The 25,598-nt window shown below is 39.0% G+C and overlaps 3 protein-coding genes and 1 pseudogene across 7 annotated transcripts in view; 3 read left to right on the top strand and 1 right to left on the bottom strand.

Annotated features, from left to right (window-relative positions):
* GTPBP2 (GTP binding protein 2) overlaps positions 1-21,827 on the top strand; it is a 43,668-nt gene extending 21,841 nt beyond the window's left edge. The window contains exon 12 of the mRNA XM_038554178.1: positions 21,687-21,827. Coding sequence (XP_038410106.1) covers positions 21,687-21,692 — 6 coding nt within the window. The 3' untranslated portion in view covers positions 21,693-21,827. The remainder of the gene's footprint in view (positions 1-21,686) is intronic.
* The window catches only part of POLH (DNA polymerase eta), a 37,006-nt gene extending 12,428 nt beyond the window's left edge, over positions 1-24,578 (bottom strand). Inside the window, exons 1-6 of one of the 4 annotated variants that reach the window (XM_038554176.1) lie at positions 24,280-24,576; positions 17,063-17,203; positions 16,693-16,827; positions 13,547-13,764; positions 1,563-1,732; positions 119-222 (exon numbers count right to left, since the gene is read on the bottom strand). In XM_038554176.1, the coding sequence (XP_038410104.1) occupies positions 119-222; positions 1,563-1,732; positions 13,547-13,764; positions 16,693-16,827; positions 17,063-17,199 (764 nt within the window). In that variant the 5' untranslated portion in view covers positions 17,200-17,203; positions 24,280-24,576. Of the gene's footprint in view, positions 1-118; positions 223-1,562; positions 1,733-13,382; positions 13,765-16,692; positions 16,828-17,062; positions 17,204-24,279 lie in introns of those variants that run through there. The other 3 variants (XM_038554173.1, XM_038554174.1, XM_038554175.1) reach the window with 3 other exon arrangements.
* LOC111098199 lies at positions 6,721-21,824 on the top strand (annotated as a pseudogene).
* Positions 24,579-24,673: 95 nt separating the features above from the next.
* The window catches only part of XPO5 (exportin 5), a 51,573-nt gene continuing 50,648 nt past the window's right edge, over positions 24,674-25,598 (top strand). For both annotated transcript variants that reach the window (XM_038554171.1, XM_038554172.1), the window contains exon 1: positions 24,674-24,966. In XM_038554171.1, coding sequence (XP_038410099.1) covers positions 24,862-24,966 — 105 coding nt within the window. In that variant the 5' untranslated portion in view covers positions 24,674-24,861. The remainder of the gene's footprint in view (positions 24,967-25,598) is intronic.

The following is a 25,598-nucleotide window of genomic DNA, read 5'->3' as shown; positions in this document are numbered from 1 at the left end:
CTCCCTTTTACCTTCCTGGCTACCTACTTCTGACTCCAATTTTTCATAAGGAACAGAAGAAACCAGAGTATCTTCATAAGGATATGAGTCAAATTGAATGTACTTCCTGAATACTTACATTTTGCTAATAGGCATCTGGCTGAAGAGCTGTGGGACAGACCCATGTGAGACCAGGGTTTGGCGGTTGGGCTTGTTCAGTCCACAGGCCAGTTTTGCCAGGACCTGCAGCATGAAAAGCATAAAAACTTCATTACTGCCAACCTCACCCACACGGAGAAGTGGTGAATATTAACACACATGTACAAACACAGGCACAGCTTAAGGGCTGTAACTAATAGTTTCCACGTTAAAAACAAAAACACCACCAGAAACTCAAGACATCTCTAAACCTTGGTGTCCCACAATATCCTCAGTGGAAACTAGGACCCACTATCACCATCCTTATTGTTCTTTCCATAACTTCTATTCTTGGTTTTCCTTTGATCATGTTTTTCCATCCCCATCTATTCCTAAGGTTCTTTTGAGAGAATAAGGTGCTTTACCGGTATCATTTCACAAATTATAATTGGTAGGAATAGTATAAAATCATCCTTTAAATTCAATGGAGTTTCCCTGGAACTTCTACTAGGCAACATTTAGTTTCATTTAAATTACTACAGTGGGACTTTGATTTCCCCTCCCTTCACCCAATCAGAAAAACCTCTAAACCTCTGTGGGATAGTTTGGCAATTGGAGGGAGGGGGGAAAGGTAGTAACCAGGGATAATCAGCCACTGCCCAATTACTGAACCTAGTCAGCAGAGGACGAAGATCCCAGACCCTCACTGCACTTAATAAGTAAACTTGTTATTCTGCCCCTGTATCACTGACAATTGTCTGTATTCCCTAAATTAAAATAGTGATCCAAATTAATCCAAATTAATAAAATTTTATTATTCCACCTCACTTATTTTTTTAAAAAGATTTTATTTATTTATTCATGAGAGACACAGAGAGAGAGGCAGAGACACAGGCAGAGGGAGAAGCAGGCTCCATGCAGGGAGCCCAATGTGTGACTGAATCCTGGGACCCTGGGATCACACCCTGAGCCAAAGGTAGACGCCCAACCATTGAGCCACTCAGGTGTCCCTATTCCACCTCACTTACTGCTTTCATTAGAAAGGAGGGTATAGGCAAAAGCATAAAATACTCAGGCAATTCCACAGAAGTTTTAAGATAATACTAGGATATTCAGCAAGTGAAAAGAAAGAGGTTCATAAATAAAATTCAAAGACTAACCTCCTTTCTATAGATAGTTCAGTCATTAAGGAAATATTTTGGATACAACTACATAAGGATTTTCTGCAGATTTTTCAGAATACTTCTTAGGAAAATACATGTTCAATGACATTTCCCTTGTTAGAGAATTACTCAGGCTTTTATTTGGTCCTCAAAATAAATTCTAAATAGAAACCCATTTCAAAGTATACATATAATGATTTAAGTGCCCTATTCATACCAATCCTTGCTGTATTTAACTACAGATATATATGTTTCTCCTCAAAACCCAGTATTAGCCTTCACCTTATTGTGTGAAATTCCAGCTGAACACTGAAAGCCTGTCTCCCTCTCTATGGCTGCTCTCATTTCCTCCACAATCACTGCTCCAACAGTGAGCTGCAGGTCTGGAGAGGTGTTGTTATCAATCTGAAGAGAATCAAGCCATTGAAATAAGCCTTGTTTTCGCGTCTCCTCTGAAAAAACAGAAAGGTTGTATTTAAATTTTTTTTTTTAAGTCAGGATTTTGTGTTATCTAATACAGAAATGCTTCCATTTCACAGTACTTTAGATATGTACATTTTCTTTTTTCTTTTAATTCAAGAGAGAGAGAGAGAGAGAGAGAGCATGACTGGGGAGAGGGAGAGGGACAAGCAGACTCCTCGTTGAGCATGGAGGGAGATGCGGGGCTTGATCTCAGGACCCTAAGATCGTGACCTGAGCTGAAGTCAGACATTTAACCAAATAAACCACCCAGGTACCCTGATATGTACATTTTCACACATACAAAATGGCAGTTGTTTACAGACTTCTTGGTACTCAAAAGAGAGATCAATTTCTGCTTCCTGTAATTCCAGCAGCCTTAGCTTCAGCTTAGGCTGAACCTTATAATATGCAACAAACATTTTATATTGTCTTTCATGATCAATGCTAATTTTTAAAATTTTTTTTAATTTATTTTATTTATTTATGATAGTCACAGAGAGAGAGAGAGAGAGAGAGAGGCAGAGACATAGACAGAGGGAGAAGCAGGCTCCATGCACCAGGAGCCCGACGTGGGATTCAATCCTGGGTTTCCAGGATCGCACCCTGGGCCAAAGGCAGGCGCTAAACCACTGCGCCACCAAGGGATCCCAATGCTAATTTTTTAATAAACATTTTTCCTTAAGATTTTATTTGAGAAAGAGAGAGCAAAGAGAGCATGAGTTGGAGGGAGGGGCAAAGGCAGAGGGAGAAGCAGACTCCTTGCTGACAAAGGAGCCCGATGCAGGACTTGACCCCAGGACCTCGGTATCATGATCTGAGCCGAAGGAAGAAGACACTTAACCAACTGAGCCACCTAGGTGCCCCTCATGATCAATAATTTTAAAGTATATCCGTTTTCTCTCTCTGGTTCTCTGGAACTTCCTTCCTCCAACTTTCTCTGGCACACCCCCTCCCTCAAGAATTGCTATTCAATTAGAAAATATTCAGAATTAACTCATGCTTCAAAATAATGTTAGTATTTATGGATTTTCAGAGACTGGTTTTCCTGGTGAGTAGCTAAAATTCTGGTGATTCTCCTGACAAGTTATTGAAATTAGTAGCTTTGGACTCAGGGCCTTGAAAATATCTTACTATCCAATTTAGAACTAGTCAGTTTTGAAAAAGCCTAAAAAATGATTATACAGCAGGGGAGGTAGGCATAGAGAAAACCTAGACATGTTGGTTTAAAGAGACAGTAATGAGGTATGAGCAAGGCAAGAAAATACACTCAAATTATTGTGGGGAGGTATTTGAAGGTTCACATATATAGAGGAGAAGGATGAGCACATAGAACTTTCCAACTCTTGATGGCTGCTTCTCTCCTTTGCTGGCTTGTCTTCTTCCTCCAACACTCAGATACTCAGCAACATTCTACTCTGTATATATGCTTTTTCTCTCGGTCAATAATTGGTACTGACTTACATTTCAATTTGCTTATGCTGAGTACAAGCAAATCTTAATCTCTATTCCCAAACTCTTTTTTTAAAGATTTAATTTATTTATTCATAAGAGACACACACAGGCAGAGGGAGAAGCAGGCTCCATGCAGGGAGCCTGATGGAGGACTCAATCCTGGGACTCAGGGATCACGACCTGAGCCAAAGGCAGGCGCTTAACCACAAAGCCACCCAGGCATCCCCTCTATTCCCAAACTCTTAAACTCTAATCTCTTATCTCCACCTCCCCACAGAATAACTCTTCTTGAATTTTTCATTATAGTTTCAAACTATGGTTCACTATACTTTCTAAACGTAACTAAAATCAATCTTTTAATATCTTCCTTCTCAAATATTCTTTCCCAAACAACTCCCTATTTCTTTCTTTTTTATTTTTTTCTTTTTTAAGATTTTATTTATGAGAGAGAGGACAGAGGGGAGAGGGGGCAGGAGAAGCAGGCTCCCCTGGAACAGGGAGGCCAATATGGAACTCGATCGCAGAACCCCAGGATCATGACCTGAGCCAAAGGCAGACACCTAACCAACTGAGCCACCCAGACGCCCCTCTTTCTTTTCTTTTCTTTTCTTTTTTAAAGTAGGCTCAACGCTGGGAGCTCAACACAAAGCTTAAACTCACAACCTTGAGATCAAGAGTTGGACGCTTAACTGACTTAGCTACCCAAGGACCCCAGAACTCCCTGTTTCTAATAAGGGTTCGAAATTAAAATAATATTGGGATCCTTTCTTTCATTCCCCATTAGTCAACAAAACCAATTTCAAATATCCATTGCAATCCGCCGTATTTTATTCAGGTTTTCTTCATTCTTGCCCAGACCACCTTACCTCCTAAACCACCCTCTCCCTGAATGCATTTTACAAAATGCTCATGAATGAAATATTCTCAAATACCAAATACTGTTCAAAACTGTTAGCTCTCTCACACCTACAGAATAAAGTACCAACTCTATAAACTGGCACTGAAGACTGTCTGGCCTTTCAATTAATCTTCCATTAACCCCAAATTTGTTATATCTTTACAATTTCCAGAACATATGATGTTTCAAACTTAAGACATCACTTATTCTATTTCCCTGATTATTTATTTATTTGTTTATTTATTTATTTATTTATTCATTCATGACAGACAGAGAGAGAGAGAGAGAGAGAGGCAGAGACACAGGCAGAGGGAGAAGCAGGCTCCATGCAGGGACTCAATCCCGGGTCTCTTGGATCATGCCCTGGGCTGAAGGCAGTGCTAAACCGCTGAGCCACCCGGGCTGCCCTGATCTTCTTAAGTCTGTTCTCTTTGCTTAAATATTATCTATGCTTTAGGTCTTATTCAAGTCTCATCTATCATGTGGTCTTCTCCAACTTGTCTAGCTAACTTTGGGGTGCCCCATTAAAGTTCTTTAGCTCTTATCTGTAACCATATAGTATAATTGTTAAAAGAATATTCTACAGTAAGGCAGTGTTCAAATATTAACTTTATACTAAACTATTGACTTTGAACGAGTTCCTAATTCTCTAAGTTTCAGTTTCGTTGTCTGACATGAGCTTACGTACTGTATCTCATAGGATTGTTGTGAGAATTATATATAATTTGTGTATATGTGCATACATGTGTAAATGTATATATATAATTTCACTAAAGGTCCTTAGTACAGTGCCTTGCATATATTAGCAACAGTAAATATGACAGCCTTCTTTTATTTTTATTTTATTTTTTTTAATTTTTTAATTTTTTATTTTTTTATTTATGATAGTCACACAGAGAGAGAGAGAGAGAGAGAGAGAGAGAGAGAGGCAGAGACACAGGCAGAGGGAGAAGCAGGCTTCATGCACCGGGAGCCCGACGTGGGATTCGATCCCGGGTCTCGAGGATCGCGCCCTGGGCCAAAAGCAGGCGCCAAATCGCTGCGCCACCCAGGGATCCCGACAGCCTTCTTTTAAATTTTTTTTTTTAATTTTTTATTTATTTATGATAGTCACAGAGAGAGAGAGAGAGAGAGGCGCAGAGACACAGGCAGAGGGAGAAGCAGGCTCCATGCACCGGGAGCCCGACGTGGGACTCGATCCCGGGTCTCCAGGATCGCGCCCTGGGCCAAAGGCAGGCGCCAAACCGCTGCGCCACCCAGGGATCCTGACAGCCTTCTTTTAAAACCATTTTTTTAATTAGGTTTGGGAAACAAAAAATATTAATTTATTGAAATTGTAGGATTTCTAGGCATTTGTCTCAACTACTAGAGGTAAATTTTCTTTGCTTTAGATTTCTTCCTTATTGTTTTCCCAGATTAATATATCACAATCCTGTAACAGAGCCACAAAAGATAAGCAGCATTTGTTTCCTTCTGTAGTTGATAAGAATCTGTACCATTTTGGTTTTTCTCTGATACACTGAAGTGGACTAGCAGAAGATTCAGGCAAGTTTTGGTATAAAATGCCCACTAGAACTGAGAGACTTTCCTTTTCATACTGGATTATCTGAGTAGCTTTGTGGAAATCAACTGACCAAAAAAAAAAAAAAAAAAAAAAGTGGTAATCTACTTGTGTACTTTATATTTTGTACCATGGATCTGTCTCATCTTACTTTTTTTTTTTTAAAGATTTTATTTATTTATTCATGAGAGACAGACAGAGAGAGAGACAGAGAGAGAGAGACAGAGAGAGAAGCAGAGACACAGGATCCATGCAGGCAATGCGACGTGGGACTCGATCCCAGGTCTCCAGGATCATGCCCTGGGCTGAAGGCAGCACTAAACCGCTGAGCCACCCGGGCTGCCCTCTGTCTCATCTTACACCAACACTACACTGCCCTAGTTATTGTAAATTTATAGTTAAATCTTTTTTAAGTAGGCACCATACCCCACATTGGGCTTCACGTGGGGTTTGAACTCATGACCCTGAGATCAAGCCCTGAGCTGAGATCAAGAGTTGGACACTTAACCAACTGAGCCACCCAGGTGGTACCCCATCCTTTGCATTTCCATACAAATTTTCAGTTTAGCAATAGCTACAAAATCCTGCTGTGAGTCTAGGAGGGAACGCAATGAATCTTAGATCAATTTTGGGAGACTTGAGCTCTAATAATATTTAGTCTTTTGATGCATGAGCATGATATGCCTCTCCATTTATTTCATCTAATTTCTCAGGGATATTTTATAGTTTTTACTAAATTAGTTTTTCACATATATTTCACATACTTATCTCTAATAATTTCATGATTTAATGCTATTGCAAATAATATGGCTTTTTAAATTTCAATTTCCTATTTTAAATTTTAGTGTGTAGAAATGCTATTGATGGGGTTAAGCTGATAAACCTCTAGCTATAATCTACAACTCCAGGTACCGTAACTACAAAAAAGACCCTGTACTGAAATTAAGTGTGCCCTTCTCTATGCTATGAACTGATTAGTGTATTCCAAGCTACCTCTGGTTATTACCAGAATTTAGTCCCCATCTTCTTGCTGGCTATCAGCAGAGGACAGCTCTCAGAGCCTAGCCATGGGGGCCTTCTCCAAAGGCCCTCTCACAATATTGCATGCCACTTGTGTCTTCAAAGCCATCGGGGGGAGAGGGGGAGGGCTCCAACCCCCATGACTCTCATCTTTAACAATGATTTATAATTTCTTATACTACTACACAACTGCTTCACGGCATAGGCATTCAGAGGTTCAATATATGCTTAAACATAAATAAAGAGCAAAGGAAGGTGGTAACTAAGGAGTTCCTCAGCTAATACAAACTACTTACAAAATGGCCCTGAAAGAAAATATATCACTCTGGCAGTTTTTGAGTATTATTTTTAAGTAATCCTACCATTTAAAACGTTCCATACATGTAACTATTTCAGACACAGAAAATAAGTTGGAAACACAGTGTGGCTGAGCAGGACTGCCAGCTTTGTATTGAAAGGCAGGATGGCAAAGCTGAACAGAAACTTTAGTATCAAAAATCACAAATCCCTAGCTGCAAAATATGTCACATCCATGAAAAATAATTTCTGGAAGATTATATGTACTTAGATCAGCTAATTCCCATTGTCAGTTTTTTTGGTTGCACACATCATGTGAAGACCCAGGAATATGAAATATCATAACCATTTACTAGGCATTGCACTGTTCTGAGCACTATAAATACAAAGATGGTTCACTCCAACTGGAAACTTAATCTGGACACACTAAAGCAACAGATACATACAGAAATAAGACTTCTTTATAAACATTGGCATTTTTAATAAAAATGTACATAGGTAAGAAAAAAGGTGTAGAAGACAGAGGAGCATGTCCCTTTGAGTTGGGGTAAGATTTGCCACCAATGAAGGCATATACTATGACCTTCAACCAGGAAGCTCTTTAACAATGAGTTGCAGCCAAAAATACCAATGAAATAACCAAATCCAGCTCTCTCACGTCCCGCTTCCAAGATGACCAAGAAAAGAATAATGGTTGTGCCAAAAATGGCTGCGGCCACATGCAGCCTATTCACTGCACCAACTGCACCCATTGTGTGCCCAAGTATAAGACATTAAGAAGTTTGTGGTTTGGAACATAGCAGAGGCCACTGCCATCAGGGACATTTCCGAAGCGAGTGTCTTCCACGCCTATGTTTCCCAAGTTGTATGTGAAACTACATTATTGCGTGAGTTGTGCTATTCACAGCAAGGTAGTCAGGAATCACTCTTGTGAAGCACGGAGGGACTGAACACCCCCACCCTGATTTAGACCTGCAGGTACTGCCCCACCACCTCCACTAAAAACCATGTAAGGAGCTGAGTCCCTAAGGACTGAAGAAAAAGTGTTCTCCAGAAATAATTAAACAAAATACATGGCGATTATACTTTAAAAACAAAAGAAAACAAAAAACAAATAAAGTGTTTTAAAGCATTAGCCACACAGTAAACTGTGGTACACAAAGCTAAGACCAAGAAAAACTTTCCTTATTATGACATTTTTCTTCTTTCTTTCTTTTCTTTTTTTTTTCCTTTCTATTTGAGATAGAATGCAAGAGAGCATGAGTGGGGGGTGCAGAGGGAGATGGGAGGGAGCAGCAGGGAGCCCAATGTGGGGCTCAATTCCAGGACCTAGATATCATGACCTGAGCTGAAGGCAGACAGTTAATTGATTGAGCCACCTAGGTGCCCCATCATTAAATTTCTGACTCTGGTCCCAGAATAATAAAGAAAAGAAAATCATGACATATTTCATCAACAAATGTTTATGTATTATAACTTTGCCTACTTTAAGTGGCACATTTTTATTGTCCACTGTATTTTCCTGAATGAATTGAAGGATTTGTAGCCTCCAGCTTGATAAAATCTGCTATTATCAGGATGAGGAATAAAATAATTCCTCAATGGTCTTTCTCACAAGCTTCCCTGGGCAGTTCTACTACCCTTCAACACAAAATATTAAAAACATATTTGTTATACAACTGTTCCATGACAAAAAGAAACTTTGTATCTTATATCTTATTCTCAACATGGAACCCATGGGAAATTCACTTTAAGGAGAAGCTAAACTCTCTTAAAGTTCTTTCTGAACAAATCTTTACTGTATCTACAAGTAATTACAGATTGCCTTAAGTTTCCCTCCATAAGAAGTTAACTTGCTATAGGTTAGTATCCAGTTTCCTTTTGGTTTATAGCCAGCATGCAAAACTTTTTACTGAAAAAGCACTTCTGAATAAGAATGTTATAAAATAGTTCTAAAAGTACATGTTACAGATGGGGAGATACACTTTTTGAAGATAGCCATTATGAAAAGTACTAGAAAATGTTTAAGAAAAACTGTAGATACCCTGTTGAAAAGTCTCTAACTGCCAAATTCTTTGGTTTGGGAGATCCAGCTGAATTCATTTCATGATATTTGGTTAAAAAAATTTACGACCCAGATTCTTTTAGATCTGGCATTGAGAGCTATTATAATCTAATTATTACCACAAAACCAAAATTTTTGTTGCCCTAATTTTAAGAAAATATTTTTAACCATCAAGTACATTTTATTAAAAGCATTATCATACAAATTATAGGCACACCTTGTTTTATTGTGCTTTGCTTCAATGTGCTTTTATAAACTGAAGATTTGTGTCAACCCTGCATAAAGTAAATCTATTGGCACCATTTTCCCAATAGTATTTGCTCACTTTGTGTCTATGTTACATTTTGGTAATTCTCACAATAGCTCAAACTTTTTCATTATTGTTATATTTGTTACGGTGATCTGTGATCACATAATAAAAAATAAGAATTTCTTCCTATTTTACCCCCTACAGACCCACACATAATGGATTATAAATCTACATGTGAAAAGCAAAATAAAGTTTCTAGAAAAAGCAGAATTGCTTCATACACTTGATCTTAGCCAAAAGGCCGAAAAGAGATGCAGACCTGCTTCATAACCTTGAGGTAGGTATTTCTTACTAGGACGTAAAAAATACTATCCATAAAGGAAAAAAAAAAAAAGATACATGTATCAAATTAAAGTTAAGAACCTCTGTTAGTCAAAAGCCACCAGTAAGAAAATGAAAAACAAGCCACTGACCAGAATATATTTGCAATACATATATTTAATAAAGGATTCATTTCCAGACTATATAAAGAAGTCCTGTAGATGAATGAGACAAGATAATCCAACAACAACAAAAATGGACAAAAGATTTAAATAGGTACACTTAATGAAAGAAGATATCAAAATGGTGAATAAACTTACAAAAGGTGCTCAATTTCATTAAGACCAGGGACATAAAAACTAAAACCAATGATAACACTACACACACATCAAAATGGCTAAAATGCAAAACAGAAAAAAACAAGTGTTAAAAGGATGTGAAACAACCAGAACTTTCATATATGCTACTAGTGGGATTATAAATTGGTATGACCATTTTGGAAAACTGGTAGTACCTACTAAAGCTGACTACAATTAAACTAAAACTGGTTTTAGGCAAACCCTCCAATTGAACACTTCTAATCATATACCCAACAGAAATGCATACATTTGTTCACCAAAAGATATTTACAAGAATGTTCATAGCAGCATTATTAGTCTTAGTAGCCCCAAACTAGAATCAACCCAAATATCCAACAGCAAAACACATAATTTGTGTCATATTCATGTAATACAATACTACACACTAATGAAAGTAAACAAACTCAACTACATACAACAGGATGGATGAATCTCACAAAAACAGTATTGACCAAGTGAAAGCAGACTCAAGTATACACTGTATGATTTCAATTTTATAAAGTTTAAAAATAAACTAAATAGAAATGAGGACAGTGGTTACTATAGGAAAAGGGGGAGAGGGATAGTGACTGGAGGTGCAGGCAGGTGTGTCTTCTAAGGTTCTCATTTTGTTTTTTGATTTGGGTGTTTCTTACAAAAGTGGGTTTACTTTGTGAAAATTAGTCACGGTATATACACTTATGATTTGTCCACTTTATGCGATTATATCAATAAAAGTAGATGAGGAAAAAAAGGAAAATATAATGGATTACATATTTCAGAAGTAAAAATACTAAAACAGATAAAAATTTTTAGCTTAGATGAAAAAAAAGGGGGCCAGAGTGGCTCAGGTGGTTAGATGTCTGCCTTTGGCTCAGGTCATGATCCTTATGTCCTGGGATTGGGTCCCATGTCAGGCTCCAGGAGGCCTGCTTCTCCTCCCTCTGCTCTCTTGCTTTCTCTCTCAAATGAATAAATCTTAAAAAAAAAAAAAAAAAAAAAAAATTGAAAAAAAAAAGAAAAAAAAGGGACACAAATGAAGACCAGAAGATTGGTGGTATGTTTATGGATGGCATAAGTTAACGTTAAGATAACTATCCTCTCTGGGGCACCTGGGTGGCTCAGCTGGTTAAGTGTCTGACTTTTTATCTCAGCTCAGATCTTTTTTTTTTTTTTAAAGATTTATTTATTTGTGAGAGACCCACACAGAGAGAGGCAGAGACACAGGCAGAGGGAGAAGCAGGCTCCATGCGGGGAGTCCGACGCAGGACTCAATCCCGGGTCTCCAGGATCATACCCTGGGCTGAAGGCAGCACTAAACCACTGAGCCACCCGGGCTGCCCTCAGCTCAGATCTTGATATCAGGGTTGTTGAGTTCAAACCTCTTACTGGGCTCCACACTGAGCTCCACACTAGGCATGGAGCCTATAAAAAAAAAAAAAAAAAAAAGAAAAAAGAAAAAAAACTATCCTCTGTAATATATATAGCTAATTATATAAATATATAAATTCAATATAATAAATATATTAATATATAAATTCTGTAGTATATAAATATATATAAATTCAATATATAAATTCTATAATATATAAATGTAATATATAAATTCTCTGTATATTTAAATCTGTAATATATAAATTCAATATAATCCCATCACAATTTTTTGAGGAATTCAACTAATATATTCTAAAATGCACACTGAGAAACAAAGGCACATTTATACCTAAGACAATTTTGAAAAACAAAAGCAGAGGGGAATCCCTATCAAATATACTACAAACAGTAATAAAAAGTGTGTTTCTGGAGCAGGAGTAGAAGCAGACAAATAGGATATTACAGAAATTGACCTAGTATTACATGGGAAATTGAGAAAGAATGGATTACTTAATAAGTAATTGTTGGGAAGATGGGTTCTATAATAAATGTCTTCATAAACTTCTAGTAGAAATGGATATCTAAAACAAGATTCAAAATGCATAAAGCATAAGGTGAAAACTGAGGGACTAAAATAATTTTATTCAACAAAGTATAGCATAAATAAAGTTTGTGGATGACAGATTTGGGAGAAGATATTTGCAATGTCAAAAACGAAGGAACTAATAACCACAATATACAAAGAATTCTTGCCAAAAAAAAAAAAAAAGTCCAATGATAAACTAGGTAAAGATTATAAATAAGCAATTCAAATTCACCAAAGTAGAAACTCAGTTAGCTAACAAGTATATGAAGAAATGCTCAACTTCAATTGATAGAGAAATAAAAATTTAAATAAACCAAAAATATGAAATACCACTTTATAGCCATCATATTGAAAATATTCTTAAACATTAGAAAATACTAATTGCTGGTGTGGTATGAGGGCAATAGGCATTCTTGTGTACTTCGGGTATAGGGTAACAGCTACAGCCATTCTGGGAAACGACTTGGAAGTACTGAGTCAAACTAAGTATATGTGTATGCCTTATGACCTAGCACTCCACTTGAAAACATTTTACAGAGAAATCTCTGCATAGGTCCATAAGAGGATGAATGAGGACATTTATCATATAAACAGTAAAAAATAAGAAGTAACGAATGAGTTCATCACTAGAAGATTGGTCTGTAAACATGATAGATCCATACCATGGATTAAGCTGCAATAAAAGCAATCAATTACACATAAATACAACCACATGGAAAGACCTATAAAATCACCATTGAAGGAAAATTAAGAAAAAGAATGAGATCTACCTGGTATGTTAACTATAGTGGAAAATTAAAAAATTAAAAAAAAAAAAGAATGAGATCTATAACACAATACTATCTTTTAATTAAAAAGCACAAATTTTAAAAGCACATACACAAAGCAACGCTGTACAATTTGTAAAGACATATACAAATTCAAAAAGATATACCAGATACATCAGTGCATACCAAAGGGTGGGTCAGGTAGGGAGGAAGTGGGGGGAATCATTATGAAAGGGAAAGTAAGGAAAATAATACAAGAGACCTTGCACAACCCATTGATATTTTACTATAAAAATTTTAAAAGATTTTATTATTTATTTGAGAAAGAGAGAGCACACACACAAGCTGGGGGTGGGGAGGCAGAGGGGTAGAGGGAGAGGAAAAAGTAGGCTCCTTACTCAGCAGGGAGGCCCTGTGTGGGGCTCATTCCCAGGACCCTGGGATTATGACCTTAACCAACTGAGCTATCCCGGTGCCCCAATATTTTACTATAAATTGATAAGAAATTTTGAGTGACATTCAACTCCCTGTACTTGAGGTCCCCCTTAAAAAAAAAACTTAAATGATAAAGAAACCAAGGCACAATACTATAAATTAACCTACAAATGACAGACGTGCTCAGTCTACTGCTAGAACTCTAACCTGCTTCAGTTATATTTAAAGAGAAACCTGATTTCATACAGATTTCACAGCTTTTCAACATCCATATACCTGGAAAAATAAGAGAATTTGTATATCCTTCCATGTGAGTCCTTGTGATTCGTTCAGATTGTTGTTTAAGTTTCCTTTCAATCAATCCAAGAAGGATCAGTGTGACCAAGCAAAGCAGGTTCCAAAAGCAGGAAGCAGAAGCAATTATGATGCTATGGAAGTACCTTTCTGATCAGTCCCTTCTGCTGTTGTAGGGCCTTGAGGCAACCCTTCAATGTAGGTGGTTGGCAATAAGTCAGCAGAGATAGGTTGACCCTGCAGGTTTTGTAGTCTCTCTTGGACAGCACTGGTCAGGTCTATATAAGCCTCATCAATGCTGGCACGTTCAATCACAGCAAAACGAGACAATATCCCCATCACTTCCACACTGGCTTCCCGGTACCTAAAAAGTGTAAGGATTATCATGTGTAGGCAATAAATGAAGGCAACATTGAGATTGTTAGCCCCCATCCTTTCATCTTATAATGAAATCATATACATAACCAGTGTAAGATCTCCTTAAAGGGAGGAATGGCTTGGCAGAGATCAGATAGTAATGTAAACGAAGGGGTAAATGTGCAGGCATATGTTCAATAACAGAAGCAAAGAAAAAGAAGAACCATGGAGGCAAACATGTTTAGTGACCCTAGCACTATGAAGGTGGAAAGCATCCAAACCATAAACATGTTTTTGTGGATCTCTCCAAAGAGGAAAGAAATGCTTTAATGACATTTTACCAAGATCACCTATTCTTTTTGTTATTTTCATACATCCATTGTATTTTCTGCTTCCACTTTTGTCTTCAAATAAGAGATAACTTACAGGAAACATTGCCCTGATTCATGAACCCAAGTATCTGGTCTTCCTTAAAATGGTATTTCTCACTATAAGTTAACAGAAGTGACATGGATTTTATACTTCACTCAACAGTGAGCTGGGTCAGCATGTGAGCTGGTCCTTGCTACATATATACATACATACACACACACACACACACACACCCAACCAAGTCCAATCACTTCTGGGTATACTAACATTCAAATTACCAAGCTGAAGATAAACAGCCTTCCCTGGGGGATACTATTTTACCATGTATACCTTCTATTTAAAACATAACAAGTAGCTCTTCTGGCTGTAGATAACTAGTTTCCTATGGCAATATGTGCATATTTTCTTTGCTTTGAACCTGCTTTGTTCCTGGTAAATCTATCATAAAAATGGAAATATTTACACCATTTCACAAAAACATCTATAAAAACTACTATAATTATTGTCCTAAAAAATCCTCAAAAGAATTAGAGAAATATTTGGCTTCTTTTTTTAAATCATTATTTGTGCTGACCAAAGGATAATCAGACCTCAAAGGAAAAAAAAAAGTACAAGTGTGTGTAAGAGCATGAGAACATGATACAGAGTGAGGGAAGAACACCTTATCATAGTAGTTGGTGTTCCTTCACAGCCGCTTGAACAAATTATTCCAAAGTATCTTAAAAATATTTGATAAATTTCATGTGTATACATTTCTGCAAATCATATTTTATAAGCTGGTATCATAAGTTAATTATTAAAACAATAATTTTAAATTGCCAGGTCTTAGTAATTCTGGTCTATACACTAATTCCTAAACTTGGTAAAACTGGCTTTGCTCATTATTTGATGAAGATTTTATTTTTTTAAAAGATTTTATTTATTCATAAGAGACACACAGAGAGAGGCGAAGACATAGGCATAGGAGAAGCAGGCTCTTCACAGGGAGGCCAATGTGGGACACGATCCTGGACCCGGAGATCATACCCTGAGCCAAAGACAGATGCTAAACTGCTGAGCCACCCAAGCATCCCTATTTGATGAAGATTTTAAGAGTAAAATAAACACTCCAGTTTAAAGCACATGGCTTTTCGAAATCAGACTCGGAAGTCAACTATATTTCTGGGAAGTTACACGGTCTTCATCATCATAAAATTCTGTTCGATGCAGTTTAGTGTTATGTCCATTAACTGAATTAATTTCACTTTAGGGTTAAGATATTAATCTTCAGTCAAATCTGTCTTCTGGCAATAACTCCAGGGTGAATAGGTTATGGCACGTCAACTTTAGACTTGTAATTCATAGGTGAGTTCAGGGATGTTTCAAGTCTTTTTTTTTTTTTTTTTAAGATTTTATTTATTTATTCATAGAGACAGAGAGAGGGAGAGGCAGAGACACAGGCAGAGGAAGAAGCAGGCATCATACAGAGAGCCTGACGTGGGACTCGATCCAGGGTCTCCAGGATCACGCCCTGGTCTGCAGGCGGCGCTAAACCGCTGCGCCACTGGGGCTGCCCGGATGTTTCAAGTCTTAAGCCAAAGACTTACACACACCATATTACAAGGTAAAGTTTAATATGAGAATGTGGCTACTGAAATCTAAAAAAAAAATCCCTGATTCCTCAGCCTTCTATTTCCTAGTTGTGTGATTTTATTTAACCTCTCTAAACTGGTTTCTTCATGGAGGTGAGGGGTAATACTAGAACCTCTTTTTTTTTTTTTTTTAAGATTTTATTTATCTATCCATGAGAGAAACAGATAGAGAGGTAGAGACACAGAGGGAGAAGCAGGTTCCCCGCAGGGATCCTGATGTGGGACTCGATTCCCGGACCAGGACCATGCCCTGAGCCAAAGGCAGATGCTCAACTGCTGAGCCACCCAGGCATCCCAACAGAACCTACCTTATAATTTAAAATTTAAGAGATTTTGCCCATGGAGAGCTTAACACAGGCTAGCATAGGACATATCCTCAGTATATACTATTAGGATTATTATAATAGCTGGTGCTTGTACTTACCTCTAACTTGGCTAATGACCAGATATGTCTCCATTCTAAGACTAATGTTCTAAAATCTGGGGGAGCAGCAGCTCACTTTGAACACAGAGTAGGTAATCTCCTTTGAGATTGTTCAGTTCAGGCAAGCAATTCTAGATACTGCACTATAATGTCAGTTTGACTCATCGTTCTCTGGAAAAACTTAGTTTTAGTCAATTTAATTACTTCAAACATTTCAGACTTTTGGCCTGAGAACATGGGAATTGGTGTTGTTTTAATTATAAAGCCAATTTTTAAATAATTAAGGAACCGAAAGGGTGTTAAGAGCAGCAACTGTTACAGGTTTTAATGACTCTGCACTGTTCCTGAAACACAGCATTAAAATCTATTTTCATTTCATAGAGAAAAGCTGGCTGTCCAAAGGGAACTTTTTCAAATGTTATTTACACAAAGCAAATTTGAAACATCAGTTCCTAGTCTCATGGAATATTATTTCCAATTCTTCCATTCCCCTAAGCAATCTTCTTACTTGGTGAGGTTAGCTTTCCCACGGGACTCACGAACTTGTGCCAGTAGAAGATCTGGACATAACTTCTTAGCATCATCTGCCCACATGCTTCTAGTGACCCCAAATGCACGAGCTTCATAACTCACTGCAACTATTCTAGGGTTAGGAAAAAAAAAAAAAAAGAGAGAGAGAGAGAGAGAAACAGAAAAGTATTACATGATCACAAGCAAAAATAACATTTAACTTAACATAATAGAAACTTTTTGGTCACAGATGCCACTCTTCCATCTCAAATACAGCCGTTAAGAAATCTCAAAAATAGGACCTAACATACTGCCATGTATTCTCATGGATTAAAATATTTTACAGTTACAATAATTATGATACATACCCACCACCTTTCCATGATTTGTACTGTACAACCGCACAAGGTTTATTCCTCAAATGAGGATTTTGCCGCTGTTCCACTTGAACAAAAAAACAGTCCATGTCCACTAGAGCAACTACCCGGTCCTGTCCAGTAGCCATTTTTCTGTAAGACAATATTTTATGGTCAGAAAAGACACCTAATCCAAAGTGCCAAGGAAAACTGTTATTTCTGTTCTTCCATTGTTGAGTTATCATGAGGGTGAATACTAAAAATAATGAAATTGGCATTTTCATATACTGCTGGTAGGAAAAGAATAAATTGGTACAATTTTAGGAAGGTAGTAAAGCTTAGTCAACATGTCTCCTCAGTCTTCCCTTATTTTTCATTCTAAAGAGAATTTTACCTTATTTTTTTTTTTTGAGAATTTTACCTTATGTAACAAACTGGATAAAAGTGAATTATTTAAAAATAAATATATTTTAAAAAGTGAATTGTTATAAGGGTTTTTAAAAATACACTTTAATATCAATGGTGTACTGTGTAAACAAAAATTTATTTTCCTTTCATTTATTTCAAGGGTGTTGTTTACTTGAACTACTGGTCGGCTCCTGATAAATTTTTCTTCATCTTTTTAAGTAATCTGCCTGGAAAACAAAGATTCAAGTCTTTCATTACCATAGAAAATGGAGTCTTCTCTATTAAGGGCTAAGGTTTTTTTTTTACAACTATTTAACTTGCCATATTTGCTTACAAAGTCTTCGTCACTTTGATTAAACAGACAACCAAGTATTGTTTCACAATGACCTGTGGTCCTATTTAATCAAGGGGTTTCAAACCTTTTTTTATATTTTTAACAAACTTCTCCCAAAAATCAAATTCTAAATGAAGTCTTTTTTTTTTTTTAAGATTTTTTTTATTTATGAGAGAGAGAGAGAGAGAGAGGCAGAGACACAGGCAGAGGGAGAAGCAGGCTACATGCAGGGAGCCTGATGTGGAACCCTATCCCGGGTCTCCAGGATCAGGCCCTGGGCTGAAGGTGGCACTAAACCGCTGAGCCACCCAGGCTGTCTCATAAATGAAGTCTTTTTGACCTCAAACTAACTTTTAGACTTTTCAGCGGGCCCATAGAACATCTCAAAAGATTTATTCTCTATAAAAAGACAGATGTTAAATTAATTAGGCTTACAGATGCCTTTTTGAAAGTCTGCCTCATGCCACTTCACTTTTATGAAAGATCCACATTAGTACCTCTTTTCTCTAAAAGATATCTGAAGAGGATTTTTCCTTTACAGAAAAAAAGATGAAAGGTGAAAACAGCGTTTGTTTTACAGTGAACCATTACAGAGGCGGCATACTTGTCACAAATCAAGAGTAGCACCATCAAGCTCCTTCCCAGGAACAATGCTCAGCATTTCAGCACCAAGCAGCCATAGCTTTGTGCACTATGTGAGCATCTGGCTTTCTCTTCATTAATTTTATGCATCTGATAGCAAGATGTGTCCTAAAGTATCGAAAAGTGTAAAGACGGTTATTTTTTAGGTTGGAGAATGCTCAAAAACTTTTCCATATAAACAAAAGGTTAACTGCTTTTTGGCTTTACACCATTTTGGCTTATGAAAGGTTTCATAGGAATGCTCTACTTTCAGATGGTGAGGTTAACCTGTTAATGATATGTTAAATTACATGGGAAGCAGTGTCAAATACAAAATAATGCTAAACCTTCTTTATGCATATCCTCATATGGATATATGTGTTCCAGAAACTATATGAAATTACTCAAATTCTGATGTTATCAATCTTAATTCCAATTATCATCTTATTTTTTTAAAGATTCTATCCTTGAGAGAGAGAGAGAAAGAGAGAGACAGCATGAGTAGGGAAAGGGACAGAGGGAGAGGAGCAGCAGACTCCCCACTAAGTGGGAAGCGTGACAAGGAGCTCTACCCTAGAACTCCGGGATCATGACCAGAGCCAAAGGCAGATGCCCAACCAACTGAGCCACCTAAGGGCCCTCGATTATCATTTTAAAATGTTTTGTGTCACTTGGGGGTGCTGTGGGTCAGTCAGTTAAGTGTCTGACTCTGGTTTCAGCTCAGGTCATGATCTCAGGGTTATGAGATCAAGCCCTGTGTCAGGCTCCCCTCTGGGAATGGAGTCTGCTTGAGATTCTTTCTCTACCTCTGCCCCAACTCATAAAAAAAGTTAATGTGTCACAAAAATACCAAATTTCCTTGTCAACTGCATTATAATTAACTCTCAGCAGATCTTTAAGTATGGACTTTTATTTTATTTGTTTGTTTATATTTAAGTATGGACTTTTAAAAGTCTTTTGTCATTTACAGTTGTTTGCAAATGTGTTTCATCTTTAGAAATTCATGGGAAGGACCCTGACAAGTACTCTAGAATACAGGTTTCTGGTAACTTTTAGATTATATCACTGAACTGGATAAGAACTGATAGAGAAACTGATGGTTTCTTAAAACTGTTAAAAAAAAAAATCAAAAATTCCATGGGACTGAATGAGCTGATGAGGATGATTATAATTTTTATGACTTTTTATATGAAACATTGTTGGTTCTTTTTTTTTTTGTTTCTTTAATATTGTTTTTTCCATATTTAAGGAAATCTCCTCTCTTAAGCTATGTCTGACTTACAACAATTTGGTATAGGATACTTTTGAGAATACTCATGATACAATTACTTTTTCTCCCTATCTGATCCCTACAGAACTGGAAAACTGTCAGTGAATATTCTTATTTTCATGGCAATAGAATTATCTGCATAAATTCAATAAGGATCTGTTCTTATAACAGGACACAATTGGAAACATTGGTTATATAAATATAATATTTATATATTCACTGTAATGTCATATTTGAGAAAGACATACATAGACACAATAGTTAAAAAACTAAAGTTGAGTTTATGGAGCCAATAAAGCTCCATGGAAAAAAATCAGCCTGGCACCTTGCTTACAGATCCAACAGCCTTGACCAGGTGAGTAATGAGATGGTGACTTCCTGGCAAGCTCAGGAATCTCAGGGTATTTGAGGAACCTCAAAAAGAGAGGAATTCACCTGAATTTATAGGTATTGAAGGAAAGACCTACTAGCATATTTCTGAATTGAACATTTAAAAGCCTCTCAAGGCTAGGAAGACAATCTGAGATTCCTTATGAAAAATTCCAGCAGGGATGCCTGGGTGGCTCAGTGGTTGAGCATCTGCCTTTGGCTCAGGGCGTGATCCTGGTCCAGGGATCGAGTCTGGCATCGGGCTCCCTGTGAGAAGCCTGCTCCTCCCTCTATCTCTGCCTCTCTGTGTGTGTCTCATGAATAAATAAAATCTTAAAAAAATAAAAAAATCCAGCAAAGCAGACTTAAAAGTCTATATGGTCCTCATTATTCTTACTCCAATTATGTAAATAATCAGCCAAGTTTACTGAGATTAGATTTATTTTATAAACAAATTAGCTTTATTTTAACTATCTCTGATAGAAACAGAGTTGATTGTGAGACAAAGAATGTTTCAGTAATATACCATTGTGGGTATCAGATTCTACTGCTTTTATTTGTCTTTGAGGTTTTGTTTTCCACCTCTGAAGTAGACTGGATCCTGAATTCTTCTAGTTTCCTCCAATATTTGGCTACAACTCTCCAAACTAACATTTCCAAGTGTTCTCCCACCCATCTGACTTGGAAACACCAAGAACTAAAACTGCCTTTTCCCAAAACCATGCAAGCTAAAGTGGGACAACTTGATATAAACTTAAATCACCACAACAGCTCATGTATAGACAATTTTGTGCCTGTTGCTGCATGGACCACTCAAAAAAGACCACTCAAAAAAAGATTCCCAGAGACATTCAAACTGCAAACTAGGGAAATCTTACAGACTGCACTGCCTGCCCTCACTCCATCTGAAGATGCTTTCAGCCTGACATGTAGAAATCTGCACAACTGGCTGCCTTCAGAACTCAAAAACTGGGATTATAATCTTCTTCAAGCATTGACTTTTGTTTTTTCTTCTTTTGTTTCCATAGAAATACCTCTTATTAAATGCCTGAGGCAAATACTTCCACCATGTAAGCATGTTAAGAGACAGCAGGCCCAAAATAGAAGTCACTTAAGCCAGTGTCACCAAACCAAGACTGAATACCCAATTACAATTTTAGTTTCTCCTTATATGTAATCCTACCTTGTCAGTCTGGAATTTCCCGGTCAGCACTAATGCCCTGCCTTCCCCCCAAAGGAAGGTGGGCTTACTTGAAACAATCCACTCTAACAGTAACTTTTTTTTTTTTTAAGATTTTATTTATTCATTAGAGAGAGAGAGAGAGAGAGAGAGAGAGAGAGAGAAAGGCAGAGACACAGAGGGAGAAGCAGACTCCATGCAGGGAGCCCGATGTGGGACTCGATCCCCAGACTCTGGGGTCACACAGCCAAAGGCAGTCAACTGCTGAGCCACCCAGGCGTCCTGTGACAGTAACTTTCTTGTCATGTCCCCTTCTGCCTATAAAATTCTTTCATTTTGTACAGCTCTCAGGAGTTCCTTTTTGTTAGATGAGATGCTGCCCAATTCACAACCATTGAATAAAGCCAGTAAGATCTTTAAATTTACTGTTTTTTTTTTTTTTTCCCTCCAACAGGCCTAACTTGGGGAACCACCTGCACCACCACCTTCTGAAATAAGACACAACCCTTTAATTAAACTGACTTATTCTCAGGACTAAGGGACTGGTTCCATTGGATATGAAACAACCTAGCAACTCAGAACAGGCTCAAACCTACTTATACCAGATGGCTGAAGATGTTAAAACATTTCACAATATTACCCAAATCCTTGAAGAGATTTCCAGGGCTAGCCAAAAAGTCAAGATCACTGACCTATTTTCATGGCTGGACCCTTTCAAATTTGGGACGATAAGTACAGACTGGATTTCAAACTATAGCCTGTATAATTATTCAACCCTTTTAACATACTAGCTATCCAGGCAGTTGATGTCTTCATCACTGACTCTGGCATCACAGGGTAGATTGTTGTGTAAACTCTCACAGTTGTTCCCCCCATCCCTATTTCATAATGCAGATGCCTGATTTAAGCTTGGATTGCTGAGGCATCCACTTCAAAGATGACTATCTTGAATAAACACAGCCATTTGTGTGTGTATATATATATATATATACACACACACACACTATATAAAGACTTTATATAGTGTATATACACTTTATATAAAGACTATATAAAGTGCCAGGCTGCCTCCCCAACCTGAGACTGCTTTGTTTTAGAGTTCTTGGTTGATTTCAATAACTGGCCATTTTTGGGTGCTTGGGCTTTTTGTTTTCCTTTTTCTCTCTTCCTATACTTTAAATTCCTGCTGTTTTTTAATTTAAAATTTTATTTTTAATTTTATTTGAGAGAGAGCATGAGCGGGAGAAGGCAGTCAGGAGGGAAGCGGACAAGAGAGGGAGAAGCGGACTCCCCGCTGTGCAGGGAGTCAGACTCAGGGCTAGATCCCAGAATCCCAATATCATGACCTGAACTGAAGGCAGATATTTAACCGACTGAACACCCAGGTGCCCCTCCTGCTCTTATTTTTTAAATTTACCCACGAAGAGGCACCTGGATGGCTCAGTCAAGTGTTTGCCTTTGCTCAGGTCATGATCCCAGGATCCTGGGACAGTCCCACATCAGGCTCCCTACTCAGCAGAGAGCCTGCTTCTCCTTTTCCCTCTGCTACTACCCCTGCTTGTGCTCTCTTTCTCTGTCAAATAATTAAAATCTAAAATAAATAAATAAGCTCACCCATGAAACTCTTGATGGCCACCCTCAACCCCAGTAAAACCCCCAGCCTGTGCTAGCTTGGTCCCTCACTACCTGTAACCTTGCTGTGTACTCACTGCTGTGTCTTGTGATCTCCAGGGCTTGTAAAGAATAAACTTTTTTTTTTCTTTCAAAGTTTCCTGAAGGTCACTGTTATGGTTTGGACAGAGGAGGTGTCTGTGGGAAGCTCACTGGAGCCCAAGTGAGTGTGCCCCCAAGCATTTCTAACCATGGCATTACCATCGCTAGGCTGAGATAGCACAAAACACACAAATACCAATTAAATTACGATCTCTGGTGGTAGAAGCCAAATATCAATATTACTCAGATGTTATTTAAATTAATTAAAGATAATAGATTGAGCTAGCACAAAACAGGGTGCAACCTGGGCACTGTGATTTTTAAAAGGTCTCCAGGCAATTCTAATATGTAGCAGAGACTGGAAACAATAGACCTCAAGTATATAAGATACTTATGGAAACACCAGTAATTGGTGATTTAAATATGAGACACATAGGTTATACAGTTGAGTAAGCACTCAACTGTACTCTTAAAAAAAAATCACATAAGATTAGTGGAAAGAATACAACAAATTTAAAAATCTGAATAATCAAGGTATTAATTCCTTATAAATTCCACTCACTGAAAACTGGCAGAATGTGTAACTTTAAACATTTGTAAGTTACAACCATAACATGTCAGAAATCACCTCACCATGAAGTGGCTTTTGTGTTGCACTGGAACAGATGGTGATGCCAGAATAAAAATAGTAAACACATTTTCACACACATACACTAAACTTACCAGGGAAGTACCACACGAGATGCAAATGGCAGAAATGGAGTATGAATAGGAAGCAGTGATTTAAGTCCAGCAAACATTTTATTGAGTAAACAAACCCAATATGCAAACTTCAACAGAAAATGAATCTGATGAAGTCTTCAGTTTATGTATTTTGCTGGAGAAAGCAAGAGCTTTTTAAAGATGGAAAAAAATGAAACACACTCGCTGCCAAACCCCCCCCCCTTTTCCGAATAAGGATTACACTGCTCTGAAGTCTTATACGTAGCACTTCAAATGATGCAAACTGCACAAGCCTTCAATAATTGCAATTATTCATCTTCAAATATCTCGACTTATCACCATCTGTACCAAATAAGTTTGGTGCCCGTCAGGCGAGAACACATCTAACGAAAATAAGCACAAGCGAAGAGGGAAGTTTAAGAGCTAGCTAAAATACCACTTTCCCACAAGAAAATTCCTCTCAGGGAACCATACCGGGCCTTTACGTCTCCGTAAGCATGCGTTTGTTTCATCGAATTTTGGCCCAACGTCATCATCAGCCACTGCTACAGCACGAAACCAACAGCCAAGACAACATGAAAAGTCTGCCGAGCGGTTCGAAATTCTCTTACCAATGGGGCAGTCACCTGGAAAAACTGCCAGGCACGGACGCCGGAGATGCCGGGCTCGCTGTCCACTCAAGGAAGACGAAGGCGTCTTGACTATCTGCCCCGTCTCCGGGAGAGGACCAGTCGGCTTCCAGAAACTTATTCCCCGTGATGACGGAGAAACGGACCACGGGTCCCAGACGACCCTGGCTGGGGAAGCCGCCCGCACCGCCCCGCCGGACTAGCCAGGGCTTGCGCGCTCAACAGCCAGCCCTCGGAACTGAGATTAGACAGCGCGCGCGCCGCAAAAGAGCCGTTGGCGCGCCTGCGCACTGCAGCCCTTCCGCTCTCCGCTCCGCCCACCCAGGAGCAACCGTCACACGGGAGCCGCCACTTCCGCGGGCGCGTGCGCAGTGGCGAGTCGGGCGCGTGCGCAGCCCCCGCTCCTTCCAGGCTGGAGCTTCTGCAGCTCACGCTCCTCCTCCCGCTCCCCACCCCCCAGCCCGCCGCGGCCCGGTACCAGCTTGTGGTCCTCCGAAGGGAGCGGTCGGTGCCTCGTGCTCCTGGGACGGCCGTGGTGCGCGCTCGCGGCGCGTGGCACTAGCCATGGCGATGGATCAAGTGAACGCGCTGTGCGAGCAGCTGGTGAAAGCGGTGACGGTCATGATGGACCCCAGCTCCACCCAGCGCTACCGGCTGGAAGCCCTCAAGGTAGAAGGGGTCCGGCGTCCTGGGCCTGCCCCAAGATCCTCCCCTAGCCCCCGCGCCCCCCCCCCCCCCCCGCCCCGCCGCCTGAAGCCCTGCTGGTCTCCCGCCCACGCGGCCCTTGAACCTCCCACTGCAACCCCCGGGGGCCCTTAGCCTTTCCCCTCCTCGCCCTCCGCGCTTCTTCTCACTCGGGCTTTCTCTGCCAGTCGCGCCTGCCCTTTTCTCGGGACCCTCTGGTTCCCTGCTGCTCCTCCTCTCACTACCACTTGCTACTGCCCTCTCTTCTCCTCTCCCCACTTCTCTTTAGTCCTACCCACACCACAGCCCGATGCTTCTATTTTACTACCCCAAGCCCCACGTCCCCTAGCCTTCCCGTGGCGCACGTGCCCGTCACGTACGTCCCCAACACCAGCTACATTCTTTACGGTCTCCCCTGCATTAAACGTTTCCTTGCATCCTCCTGACCCATCCTAGCCGAGCTCCAGCCCCGCTAGTGCCACTTTATTTACATTCTTACCCCTCTCACTAATTCTCTTCTGTGTCTTGGGTTATTTCTGGGCTCATTCTCACACACCCTCCCCCCCACGTTCTTTTACTTGTTCTATTCTCAGGCTATTTTGCGCAAAGATGAACTT

This window comes from Canis lupus, chromosome 12 (assembly GCF_011100685.1).
Source record: "Canis lupus familiaris isolate Mischka breed German Shepherd chromosome 12, alternate assembly UU_Cfam_GSD_1.0, whole genome shotgun sequence".
In the NCBI taxonomy this organism is placed as follows: domain Eukaryota; kingdom Metazoa; phylum Chordata; class Mammalia; order Carnivora; family Canidae; genus Canis; species Canis lupus.
This window is presented reverse-complemented; position numbering and strand designations above follow the sequence as displayed.